The 14,697-nt window shown below is 31.1% G+C and overlaps 1 protein-coding gene across 4 annotated transcripts in view; it reads right to left on the bottom strand.

Annotated features, from left to right (window-relative positions):
- Positions 1 to 14,697, bottom strand: part of Top3alpha (topoisomerase 3-alpha) — a 171,055-nt gene that overhangs the window by 67,833 nt on the left and 88,525 nt on the right. For all 4 annotated transcript variants that reach the window (XM_085821549.1, XM_085821547.1, XM_085821548.1 and 1 more), the window contains exons 20-22: positions 4,670 to 4,769; positions 830 to 903; positions 626 to 702 (exon numbers count right to left, since the gene is read on the bottom strand). In XM_085821549.1, coding sequence (XP_085677675.1) covers positions 626 to 702; positions 830 to 903; positions 4,670 to 4,769 — 251 coding nt within the window. The remainder of the gene's footprint in view (positions 1 to 625; positions 703 to 829; positions 904 to 4,669; positions 4,770 to 14,697) is intronic.

Here is a 14,697-nt window from a genome sequence, read left to right as displayed (position 1 = left end):
CTGCATGCCATCTTACCAGATTTAAATTGATGACCTATAATCCGGAAAAACCGATAATTCGGAATCGGCGAAGTCCCGACGAATCCGGATTAAAGACTTTTGACTGTATAACATTATTAACTACTTGAAAACGAATTGATTGTTGAACGAAATTATTTGCTAAAATAAAAATATGTATTTATTTAAAATTTATTTTAGAACAGAAGTCTTAATGAGTGGGTAAAATTAAAATAATATCACATAACATGTACTAAGATTACGAAGTTTAATAAATTATTATTAAAAATTATATCCCTAATCCAACACCTTTTAAATAATCCTATTCTTGATCAACTGCAAAACCGAGAACAAATGAATGCAAAGCCTTACAAACATGATGTGCACTGACATAAAAGTTTCTTACCTTTTTAATTTTGATTATGATAGTAAATTATTAATTAACAGATCTTAAATGCAAATACAAATTTAAAATTATAAAATTAACACTAACTAAATATAGCATTAATATACTTAAGTATATTTTAAAATGCATATTTTCACATTCTGTGTAAAAAATTTAATAACTTAAATTTTCATCACAATCATATTTATCGTGAAACATTTGACATAGATGAGAAATAATTACTTCCTGCAGGCACAATAGGTCGAGCATCAATGACATCCATTAACTCAGAATCACAACCTCCAAGACAATTCACAAACCTTGATCGAAACACAAATGAAATATAGATGATAAAAAAATATAGATGCTAAAACACATGACAAAATAAATAAGAGAAATTTTAAAAAACACACTAGAATGAAATGAGATATTTTAAATTATGCTTACTCGTCAGGGAAAAATGGCATTAATGCCCCATGTTTAAATTTAAGTTTCACTTTCTTCACCCTTCTAGGAAGACACTGTGAAAATTTTAAATATAAATTGCCATATGTATGAAAATATTATGTTAATCAAATATCAGTTAGGTAATGCAAGAAGCATTCTGAACAGAAGAAAAAATTTTAATGTTACTAAATAATTTAGTTAAAAGATATAGCTGATCTAAACAGCATCATAGACTGAAATGAATGAAACTAGGAGAAAAATAACTATCTTTTGTTTCCTGAAGCTGAATAATTCAATTTACTGTATATTTAGAAATACTATTATTAAACATTAGCATTAAGTCTGTCATGTCTTTATACATTAAAAAAAAATACATTCTATGCATTAAAATTATGAAGATTTCTTCAATAATGGAGGAAGGGGGGAGAAAGAGGCAAGTTTCCTTAGACTAATATAACTATATTTTTGCTCCTCTAATCAGTTTATTTAACAATCAAAGCCAATTCTGTTTTGATATATATATATATATATATATATATATAAATAATAAAAAAAAAAAAAAAAAAAAAAACGAAGTAGCATGTATGATTCCCTGGCATTTTCCCCAAAAAATGTTATATATAATTGTACAAATTTAAAAAATACTTTTATATGCAGAATTCATATAATTTATCAACATGTAGATAACAATCTACAAATTCTTGTACTTGGATAATTTTCAAATATAATACAATTAACTCTTAATGGTCATCATCTTCTAAGAGTAGCCATATTTCTGAACCCCTTCCCAAAGAAAAATCAGTAGTAAATATAACTAGCAGTGACTTTCTATAAAGTACCAGCAGTCCCCAAAATCACTAGTTGGTTGGCTTGTTGCATGGCTGTCCAGTTCATATTACTACATACAAACAAACAAACTAATACACGGCTTACAAATCCTGTTTATTTGTTCTACTGCCCATCAAAACATAGTTTTGGAATTATGCATAAATTCTGATTGTTACTTTCAAACAAATTAAAATTTCCTGCATGTACCAACCATAAGATTTTAGATAAATAAATATAACTTTGAATTTTTCCTTTGCTTTAATATAATTAGTATTGTTTATGTATTTTTTTATAAAAAATTAGTAAGTGAAACTAAAACACTTTTTTTTTAATTTTATTAAGAAAAAATTTCATTTTGTTAAAAAAAAATAAAATCAGGCCTATCACCTGCTTTTAGATCATACATTTGGTCCATATGAAATCTGAGTTTGAAAATACTGCTCTAAGATGATGCATCCTACAAAAAACATAAGAAACTGTCATAATTTCAAGCTAAATTTTTAATTTTTAGGTATATTGTTTATATAATGTGCACACAATTCTTCACGAAGAAATCTAAAAGATACATGTGCAATGCTCTTATCTTTTGAGGTCACTTATTCGATGACTTGTCCCACCCTTTCGAACAATGGTATACCGAATTGACAAGCGATTAGGAGAACAATATGTGTGTGGGTCAAATGCTTGAGGGAGTAAATACTCCTGCAAAGAGGGTGGATTGAATTCAATGCAAGTGTAAAAAAGAATGCTATTATAGGGTTTTGAGAAAAGGGGGATATAATTTGGAGTATTTTCTCTTTCTGCAGTCATTTGAAGCTGTGATTTTGAAGTAAACATCGAAGGCTTTAGTAAATTACATTTACTTTAGTTGAAATACAGTTGATCTGCTGTTCCTTTTAGTAGTAAATATGACTCCCTCAAAAAGAAACTAACACAGTGCAATGCAAAGCCAATCATTCATATGCAAAGCCACTCATTTTGCAAAAGAAAATAGAAATCCTGCTGCAGCAAGAATGTTTGGTGTTGGTGAAAGATGGAACGGATGATAATGATGATGATTTATTTATGGATCAGTGTAACAATGATGGTGAAAATGAAACAGAATTTGATGACATACAGACGAAGATGACAAGCTTTTCATGTTATCCAATAATGAAAATTTTTAAGTTCATTAGGTATGTCATTTCTTTTAAATAAACAGCATTTAGGTACATATAGAAACCTAATTTTTTATGCTCATTCCTTATTTTTAAATTCATAATTTTTATACTCGGTGCATACTGCGTACCTGTAAATTTCATCTTATCTTTTTTAATTGAAAGTGCACGTTATACACCAGAATATACAGTATATTTCTTACAGATATTCTTTTAAGGATTTTAAAATTAGTTGACTTTAGAATATTGCAGTATTTGCACTAATTTTCTGTTAAAATGGCCTATTAGTACATATATTTTCAGATGCTCCTAACACATGATAAAGGGATATTACATATATTCAGCATAAAAACAAAAACTATATAAAAAAAAGGTGAAATGGAATTATTAAAATTAGTAAAATTTAGTACCAATCAGTTAAGCATTTAAATCATCTAAAACATTAGCTATCAGCATTTTTTTAGGGAGGTTAAATTTTTATTTCTTTTAGGCCATAAATGCTTCATTACTTTATAAACAACTGTTGAATATTTTTTATTTTATAATTTCTACATGTCATCTTACTACAAGGTTGTTCAATACCTTGTTCGCGGAGCGCCATCTATTCGTCAATATTAGACCTAAAACTTCAACGCCATTTTCATATTTGTTCTTTCTTAGGAACACGTCAAAATTTTCATTTTGATCTGTTAATTTATTCATTGTTTAACCGCCCTTTATATCTAAAATTAAATCTGGATAAAATTGAGCAATGTACAGTTATCAAATTCTTTGTAAAGAAAGATTTAAAGGCAATAGCCTTGAAGACGATCCGCGAGAGGGACGTCCAAAAACTGCATCAACACTGGAAATTATCGGAAAAATACAAGATATGGTATTGGAGGACCGCCGATTGACTGAAAGAGATTTAACAGAGGCTTTAGGCATTTCATTGGGCACAGTGAGCAATATTTTGAGTGTTAATTTGGGTTTCAAAAAACTCCGTGCAAAATGGGTGCTGCCATTTTCTAACGATGGAGCAAAAACACATTCGGATGCGACTTTGCCAGCAACATTTGGAGCGTTTTAAGAAGAATAAAAGTGACTTTATCCATTGATTTATCACAATGGATGAGATTTGGATCTACCATCATGATCCTGAATCAAAACAGGAGGCTAAGGAGTGGTGTGAACCCGGCTCTTCGGCGCCGAAGCGAGTTCGTGTGCAAAAATCAGCCAAGAAGATGTTAGCATCAGTTTTTTGGGATGCGAAAGGAATTTTGTTTCTAGATTACCTTCAAACTGGCAAAACAATTAATTTGGATTATTATTGTAACCTTTTGAATCAATTAGACGAAAAAATTCATGAAAGAAGACCCGGATTACAGAAGAAGAAAATCATTTTCCACCAAGATAATGCACCTGCGCACACAGCTCAAAAAACCATTGCTAAAATAACTGAAATGAAGTACGAATTGTTGCAACATCCAGCCTATTTGCCAGATTTAGCTCCCTCCGACTTCTGACTCTTCCCACACCTTAAACAATATCTCTAAGGAAAACGATTTTCTTCAAATGAAGAGGTAATAGCTGCCATGGAGGGATATTTTGCAGAGCTGCCGAAAAACCACTACAGTCAAGGGATCCATAAATTAGAAGACCGTTGGAATAAGTGTATTGAAGTTGAGGGAAACTACGTTGAAAAATAAAGTCATTTTCACAAATAAAAATTGGTTTCTTCATTTATGTTTCGTGAACTTATTGAACAACCTGGTAGATTTAAGCTGATGCTTTAAATTTCAGAAATTTTTAAAATCCAGAATCACTGATACCTCAACGATTCTGGATTTCGGACTTTGTACCGTATTTAACTTACTTTTTCACATTCTTCCTCAAGGACAGAGATATGTTCCAAACTGTCAGGTAACCACATAACTGCAGAACAATTAGGGTATGACATACAAGACAAAAAGAACCTAGAATAATTAATCAGAGCAACATAAGTATGTCAAAATGCAAAGATGCATAATTTGATTTAAAAAAGTAGCATGTAACAATATAAAATTTTTTTAGATAAAATAAGTTTTATTAATTTTATAAAATTCATTTAATAAATTAACAATAAATATGACTATTATGTCATTCCATAGAATAAAATCGCAACATCCATTGCATAACATGCAGTTCTCATTCTCATCCTAACTCCAAATACTTCTATAATGGTTCCTAATAAAATTTTGAATAATTATTTAATAACATACAAATGCCTATGCTAAATTGATAGATTTTTCACTTTCTTATGCATAAAAGTTTTTTTTTGGGGGGGGGAGATAATCTGATTATGACGAAATTAACATTTAATTTTTCTAATAGAGCATTTAATTAAGAATTTATTAAACAGATTATTATTTAATAAATACAGTATTTAACTGATTTTGTAATTTATGCATAATGTATTAATTAATTAGAGTTCAAAGTTTTTAATACATGAAGAAAAAATATATTTTCAGTACAATGTACACAATGCTCTGTGTGTAAGAGATAAAACACATTACAGCAGTGGTCTCAAACTAGCAGCACATAGGCTGCATGTGGGCCCCAAAGCAATTTTATATGACACACCAACACACTTTTAGCAATGTATTCATTTTAATACAGTGTTTATAGATTTCAATACAGCATAAATTTATTGAGTACTATATTGCAATATAGTGTCTTTAAAGAAAATAGAAAAGCACAGCAAATATTCTAGCAATCATTAATTACATTCCAATTGAGTTCAAAAGTAGTGTTGGCTCGCAGCCGAAAAGCACATATGTTGATACATCAACTTATTTGCCTGCCAAAAAATTTACATTTTGGTGTGTTTTGTTTTCCCCCCTAATAAGTTGGTACTTTTTATTTCCTCGAGTCAGTCATTAGTTGCTTGAAAGTCAACAAGTCTAATATATGGTCTCGATGAGCATGTCAATCCAGAATGAAGATAGTTCCCAGTACTTTTTTTCAAGCAACAAACGTTATCAAACTCAATACACCCATTATGCATACACCTTTATGCATGCGCATTTAATGTATAACGAACAGTATAAGCTAGGCTAAAAGTATCTTTACTGATTTTAAGGCATTTCAGTTTAATGTTGCAGATTGCACTCTTCCTTAATCTTCTAACTGGATCTGGCTTATTTTCTTTTGCAGACTTTATAAACAACTGTGTTAGAGCAATTTTATAAAAATTAAGCTTGAACTTTCGATTATGTCAAAAAGAGTTTCCAATTCTGGAGCTGCCAAAGGATCTACAAAGCGAAAGCATGTTTCGATGTCCATTAAACAAAAAGTGGAATTCCTGCAAAAAATGGATAAAAGGCATATCAGTCTCAAAATTATGCGAAGAGTATGACGTTGGAAAGTCAAATGTATATGACATAAGCAAAAAGAAAAAGGAACTTTTTGTGGATTCCGACACCCCACTTGCAATGAATAACAGAAAAAGGGTTTGTTATGCTAAAAGTGACGATCACGACAAATTGATGATTGAATGGGTCAGACAGCGTCGCAGCGAGGGCGTGCCATTGACAGTCCAATGCTAATGGCTCAAGCCAAAATACTTCATGAAGAAATGACTTAAACACTGAGTGCACATATTCGACAGGTTGGTTAACCAAATTTAAAAATTGCCATGTTATAAGACAATTAAAATTTCAGGTGAATAAGCTTCAGCTGATACTGAAGCTGCTGAAAAATTTTTAGATGAATTCATTGAACTCATTACTAGTGAACAATTATCTCCAGAACAAATTTACAAAGCTGATGAAACTGGTCTTTTCTAGCAATATATGCCGCGAAATACCTTGGCAAGCTCTACAGAAAAGGCTCCAACTGATGTCAAAGCGAGACCAACAATTTTAGCGTGTGCAAATGCCGCAGGAATGCACAAGTGCAAACTTTTCGTAATCGGAAAACATGCACGACCTCGAGCATTTAAAGAAGTAACGATTTTCCCCATTATATATTGCGCAAATAAAAGAGCATGGATAACACAAGCATTTATGAATGACTGGTTTGAAAATCATTTTATACCTGAGGCTCAGTGACATTTGAATTCGGTTAGTTTACCTGATGACTCAAAAATAGTTCTGATCATTGACAACTGTTCGGTGCATACTTCACTTTAAGTTTTAGTGAAAGATAATGTATCCGTGTTATTCTTACCTCCAAATTGTACATCTATCTTTCAGCCTATGGATATGGGAATAGTACACGCGCTGAAATTATTTTTAAAATCTATGTTAAATTTCTTGAACAATGGCAAGACTATTCAAGACTTTTTTAAAATTTTTTAGCATAAAATCTGCCGTTTGGAGCATCGCAGGATCATGGGAAGATGTGTCTCCAGATACGTTAAAAAATGCTTGGCATAATTTATGGCCAGCTACCATATTTCATGGTGAGGACGATGAAGATGATAGCAGTGAATTTGAAAGTTTTCGGACATCACAAACCAAAAGTGAAATTTTCCAGTTAACGGATTTTATAAAGAAATGTGGAGAAGAGGTAATAAATGAAGATGATATAAAAGAAGTTTTTCATTGCGATGACAATGCCCCAATCATCAATCAATGGACGGCAAAATCTGTAGTATGGTTCTATATCCAGAAAATACCGCTTCCGAGAGTGAAGTAAGTGACAGAGAGGTTATTGAAAATGAAAAAATTTCGATTGACAAGTTAGTCGATATTCTCGACACAGCAATTACAGGACTTAAACAGTGGAACTTCGTTACTGAACAAAAAATTATGTCTGTTTATAGAATTAAAGAGAAAGTATTAGCACAAAAAACAAAGCAACTTAAAAAGTTACATTGAAAGAAATGTTTAATAAAGTAAACTAATAAATATTAAGCTTTTTTTTTTTTCTCAATTTTGATAGCCTTTAGATCATAATTGCTCTTTATTTCATAAATTAAGGTTTCATATTTTTAATTGTAAAATTTCTGCATGCCATCTTACCAGATTTAAATTGATGATCTATAATCCGGAAAAAACCCTAATACGGAAGAAGAAAAGGATTTAGGTCATAAATGTTTGAGTTTTCTTAAATCAACTGTTTGTCTAACTATTAATTTCATCAGAAAAATGTTCATATTGAACTTCTTTTATCAAATGTAATTCTGCGGCAAAGAGTTCTTCTGCAATCAAGGGTCCTATTTTCTTGTCAGTTTTATTTTTCAGATTGTGAGTAAATCTAAATATCCATGCAGTCACTCTAATAGCTCTAATTAATTTACTATAATTTTCAAGATTGAACAGAGAATTAGATTTTTCTGCTATAGACGGTAGTATTGTGGTAATATTTATACACGTTTTCCGCTCTAATTCAGCATTAGAAAACTCCGTTGTCGCAATAAATTTACTAGGCCAAGCACTCAATGATTCAACTAACCAGTCTGGCTCAGACTGCCATAATCTTGAAGACAGCAAATATTCGGCTGAACATCCTCGAGTTAAATGTCCGCTGGATTGAACTTCCCATTACAATGTCTCCAGTTATTTGGGCAAGTTAATGATTGTATTTCAGATACTCGATTTTTTACATTTTTCATCGTTCAGGAGCACTATGAATCCAGTGAACCACTATCATACTATTGGAAATAGGGTCAGTTTGAATGCCTAGCAGACATAAGACCACATGAAACACTATCATACTATCAGTCCACAGATAAATAATTTCTTCATGAATTGAAAACAGCTCCTTTAAATTTTTAGCAAGTCTTCCCGATGTTAATGCTCCTAGCAACTCTAACCTTGGAAGTGTAAGTTTATGTTTTATTGGTGCAATTCTAGATTTTGCCATAATGAATGCTATCTGCCCTTCTTTAACCGATCTAAAATATGCAACTGAGCCGTGCGCTTTAATAGATGTATCACAAAATAAATGAAGTTCGATATCTTTATTCTGATTCAATTTGCCAGGGAAATATTCTCGAGAAATTTCAAATTTCCTTAACTTTTCAATTTCACCGCTCCACTCGGACCACAACTGCTTACAATCAGTTGGAACTTCGTCGTCAAATTCTAGACCCAACTGCCAAAGGTTTTGCATTATCAATTTTACACGTAATACAAATGGCGCCAAGAAACCTACTGGATTGAAAATAGTAGCAGTCACCCTTAATATATTTCCTTTTGTGGTTTTTCTACACAAACTTCTTACTTCTCTACTTCTGTTTACAAACTTACAAACTCTACTTCTGTTTCGCACAAGTTATCTATGTTCAAGGAAATTACATCTTTACTTGTACATCAGTTAAACCCTAATACTTTTAAAGAGCTAGTTAGTTCATTTTCTGACTTAATTATTCCACAATCATCCCAAAGTTTTTTGAGTTTCCCTAAAATTGTATTAAAGTGACACAAATTCATTCCGGCATCTTTAACCACACAATAGGCTCCAGTATTTAACTTAAAAGACTGTTCTACGGAATCTACACCATAGAAAACGTCATCTACGTAGATCGAACAGTTCAACATCTCAAAAATATCTTGATTTTCTAACTCTATTTTCTTTATATGCTTTTTTATAGTGCACACCAGAATGAAAGGGCTACATGACACGCCGAAAGGAACGCGAGTCATTCTATAATGTTTCAAATTGTAATAATTATTAAAGTATAAAAACCGTAATACATCGCTATCAATTTGAGAAATTCCAATCTGGAGAAAGGCCTTTTCAATGTCTGCTGAGAATGCATGTTTGTATTGTCTGAACTGCAATATCAAGTCCAAAACAGAAGGATTAAAATTTGGGCCAGGCATCAAACAATTGTTCAGAGATACCCCATCACGCTTCAAAGATGCATCAAACATGATACGGACTTTAGTTTTTGATACATTGTTTCTTACCACTGGAGAATGTGGCACGTAATACATTTTATTATTGTCACAACTTTCAATTTTGCACATTTCAATTATTTCATTTTTTAACTGTTCATTTATTATGCTATCATAGTTCACCTTAAGCCATTCATCATATTTTAGTTTATTAACCAAAGATACTAGATGTCGCTTGGCATTTTCTAAATTATTACCCAAGTTTTTGTGTGATTTCCATAACAAACGAGCTACATATTTACCATTAGTAAAATGCAATTCTTTTTCAAATTTCTCAGTGACTGATCTATCATCAGGATTCTTCTTCTCCTCTAAACCCAAGTGGTCCAAAGTCCTAAACCTTCAAAAACAATCATTAACTGAATTATTATCTTCCTTCAAGCAGTGAGAAGCACCAGTTGTAAAAATACAGGCACTAGATTGATCACCTTCCATAGATCCAACCAACGACCAACCAAATATAGAAGGCATCGCAAATAATTTATTACTTACTCTTTTCTTTTCGCCTGTTTGCACTTCCCAACATGAATCAGATCCTAACAATATTTTTATTTCAGCTGCTTCCCCATTATCAGATAAATTTAGATTTTCTGATTTTAATATTTCTAAAATGGTTTTTTTTTTTGGGGGGGGGGGAATTTTTATGATCGCTCCAGAAATTGTATCTGTAACAAGAGCCTCAACAGTGATTGATTCATCAGGGCAATGTATACTTTTTAGCGTAATTTGAACAACATTATATTCCATTAGTCTACCCTGGATATACCCAAATGAATAAATATACAACCTTTGTTTCCTTATTAAAGTCCTTAATTTTAGTTCTTTAGCCAAATCAGATCTAATAAATGATCTCTGTGATCCACCATCAATTAAGATTTTTACTATTTGGCTTCTAGTATTATCTGTATCTGGAGCGTGAACAGTGCAAGTTTGTAACTATACACCTTTATCAGCAGTTTCAGAAACAGTCTTAGAGTTAAATGACAGGGATGCAACTGCATTCTGCTTAGAATCTGATACAGTTACTACTTTCTGTTTAACATCTGAAACTGCTTCTACTTCAGGAACAATATTTTTACAAAATAACTTATTATGATTTAAACCATTACACAACTCACAAGGCTGAAGTTTCATTTTACATCTGGAAGATATATGACCTCTCTTAAAACATTTGTAACGACACATCCATGGTATTTTAATATCGCTCTTTTTTGCTCATTCGTTTTCTCACATTTTCCTACATCATGTGTACAATATCAACAATATGGCTTAGTCATTGTGGCTAACGCCGAAGCAGTAGGAGCACTTGCCACTTTTAAGTAATTATTTTTATTCTGCTTAACGTAATTTGTGTCCCTTTTCTTCGAGTTTATTATTAAATTAGAAGCTTCCCGACTCTCAACTTCCAACCTAATGAATTTAAGAAGTTCTGTTAGTCTATATAGCTGTTTAGAGTTTCTTTTTCTATTTAACTCCAGATTCATATCGTCTGGTAAAAGCTTTAAAATAACAGGTCCTAAAAGCGTCCCGTAAGCTTCCGACACAATATCTAATGAATTTAAACTTCTTATATTGATTTCATAGGAATCGTAAAGTGTTCTTAGTGCTTTCACATTGGACGAACTTCTACCAGCTCAAGATTCAAGAGTTTATTCATGTGCGAAGATATTACCAAATCTGTTCATCCAAATCTTTCTTTAATTAAACTTATAGAAGCGTCATAATTCTCATTAGATAGTGCAAACCCAGATACTGCACATAAAGCAGGTCCTGTGAGTAAGGATTTAAGATAGGTAAACTTCTCAACCTTTGTTAACTCATTATTATTACCAATAGCATTTTCAAAAGAATTATAAAATTCCAAAAATAAACTAGGATCACCATAATATTTAGGAGTTGAAATTTTAGGTAACCGAATGTTAAGTTTTGTTTTCGACCTTTATGGCAGCAGTATGGTTACCAGGCGATTCATTTTCAATGCTCACTATCTGAGAATTTAAATTAAGTTTCTTTTTAGCCCTAAAAATACATAAAGTGATTTATTCATCATACTCTAACACCATATTACATTCTTTCTCAATTTCAGACTCATCTCCTTTAAAACAAACTAGTATTTTTTTATTAATTTCTTTCAACGCAAACTGTTTAGAAGTAAGTAAAAACACATTTTCTTCTACCATATTCTTGTCCCCAAATGTCTTTTGTAGTTTCAGGTTCTACAACATTTATTATTTTAGAAATAGCTTGTCTCATAGTTTTTCTAGTAGCTTTCCATTTAACAATATCGTCTGCCATAGTAACAACAAAAATAATTTTATTCGCTTAATTGTGCAGTCTTCAAATGGTTTAATCCTAATTTAGTAACTCACTTTACTGATGAAAAGCATTTACAAGTATTCTGAACGTTTGTCCTGCCACGTTCAGTGCCGAAGAATAATTTTTCACTAACACGAAAAAACACCGCATTCTAAATAAAAAAACTATCCGTGCCCCACGTTGGGCGCCAAAAATATAAAATATTATAAGAACTGTCAAGAATTCAAGTTATCCTGGTTCAAGAAACACTAAGTCAATTCGCAAAAATCACCAAGGTAAAAGAACATTACGAATAAGGTTTCAAAACTGCCAAGTTTATTCACGTTTGACACACATTCAACTGGCACTGCCAGATCCAATAACAAGAAGCATACATCATGAAAGATTTACGCTCTCTTTGGCGATTAAAATATACTTCCACATAAAATTTCTTACAAATCTTTTTCATAATCATCGTTTTAAATATATGTAATTAGTAACCCATCGATAAACATAGGTAAATTTCTACATTTATGAAGAATTCTTTTTGCGCTAAAATATCATTTAGTCAGAAAATAATTTGCATTATAGAAATATTAAATAAAAATATACAAGTACATTTTGAGAATACATGCTAAAAGCCTTACTCATCTATCTGATTAAAAATTAATTAATGCTAATAATAGATTTCATAACACATTAAAACGAAACAAATTTCACCTCTTTCATTTTTGCTTTTCAATTAGCATTGATTGAGTAGTAGAATTTTGTAAGCTTTTGCAATGAGTGTTATGAAATCGTTATTATGGATCATCAGCATTATTATTTAACGTCACTTACTCAAAAATATTAAAAATATTTTAAAATGGTATTTATATATTTTCGAATAATAGCATGTGTTCTTACATTTTAAAAGTATATGCTGTGATACTAATTTATCTTTATGCAGAATTTAATGGTTTATTTTATATAATAAAATTTAGTAGTCTAAATTAGTATATGATAATATATAATATTTTATATAGTAGTCCAAATAATTAGCTGAAACGTGCATAAATTAGGTCACAAATTACGTGAACAATAAACCAAATAATGATTCAACTGTTGGGCACCAAAAATATAAAATATTATAATAACTGTCAAGAATTCAAGTTATCCTGGTTCAAGAAACACTAAGACAAATCACACAAATCACCAAGATAAAAGAACATTATGAATCAGGTTTCAAAACTGCCAAGTTTATTCACGTCCAACACTCGTTCAACTGAAACTGCCAGATCCAAGAACAAGAAGTATACATCATGAAAGATTCACGCACTCTTTGGCGATTAAAATATATTTCCACATAAAATTTCTTACAAGATTTACTACATTTAAGGTACAGTCGACCTAAAAAATTAGTAATGTTTATGCATATGTGTTAATTAAAAAATTAGTTATGCTTACACATATTTTACTTACCTTTTACGCTTATTAGAGCTTAATTTAGTATGACGTAACTACTAGTTCATATATAAATGCATGTATATTGTAATTTCATTTTCTAGTTCTTATATAGATGCATTTACTAGTGCATATATAGATGCATGTATACTGTAATTTCATGAGCTAAAATCTCTGCTCATAATGGTTATTACACTAGTCTTCAAAGCGTTTTGATTCTCAAGCAAATGCGTAAGAAACTGAAGAGCAAAACTGAGCAAGGCGAACCCAACTACGTCACCAGTCTCTTCTTTCGTTTTAAGCCCCGAAAAGCTGATGAACTAGCCCTTTAGCCCTGATTTACTATATAGTAATATTAAATTCTCAAATTTTATTCTGCTGAGGAAGTTTTCTGAGAAAATTTGGTAAGATTTCACAATTTTTTTATTTTAAGGTTATGTTAAAAGTAAGTTATTTAGTGGTTAATTCAAGATATTAGAATTATTTGAAACAACTGTTAATCCAAAAATTTAATAGTTGGTTGCTAGTCCAATTACGAAATTTAACCAACAGAAATTTGTTACAGAGAAAAAACTAGCACGATGAACTTGAATTTTTTCCTTAGCAGCATTATTATTATTATTTATTCATGCATGCTTTGATAAATATTTAGTAAGTAAAATTTGAAATTAAGTTAAAATTTAGTAACTTTTTGAAATTTTGCTTTCAGGTCATGTATGCTGCCCGACAGCTGCTTTCAGGCCACGCATGCAATTTGACTTTGACACCACTGCTTTATAATACACCTTTGACAAACCCTACATCATTAAAACATTGCACATCTGCCAAATTTAGGTTCCTCAATGTAAACTTTCTGTAGGAAACGTGTTAGATATAATTTAGATTAAGAAAGTGTGTATAACTTAAACAAACCACATATCGCTTTAATTAAAGGAAAATATGATACAAACACTAGTTGAAAGAATTTTTATGTCTGTTTTATAAATACAAGATACCATTATAAAAAAAAAAAAAAAAAAAAAAAAAAAAAAAACTGGTGATTTTTGCTCAGGACAATGACTGAAGTCACTCTTTAAAAGTTATGGAGTAAGAAATGCAGTTTTTCAATGCCTCTAATAGAGTATCCTCTTCTTTCTTCATTTGAGGCAATTTCAATTGCAAAACTAGACAGTTCTTGTACTTTTTTTAACAATTCATTTAATCTATTGTATGTTAAAGGCCATTTATCTTCTTCACTGTCACTGCTTTCACGGTTGGCTGCTGTTATTAGACCTTCCAA

Source organism: Stegodyphus dumicola, chromosome 8 (assembly GCF_044657685.1).
Source record: "Stegodyphus dumicola isolate Sdum_Otavi_A_Nest chromosome 8, ASM4465768v1".
NCBI lineage: Eukaryota > Metazoa > Arthropoda > Arachnida > Araneae > Eresidae > Stegodyphus > Stegodyphus dumicola.
This window is presented reverse-complemented; position numbering and strand designations above follow the sequence as displayed.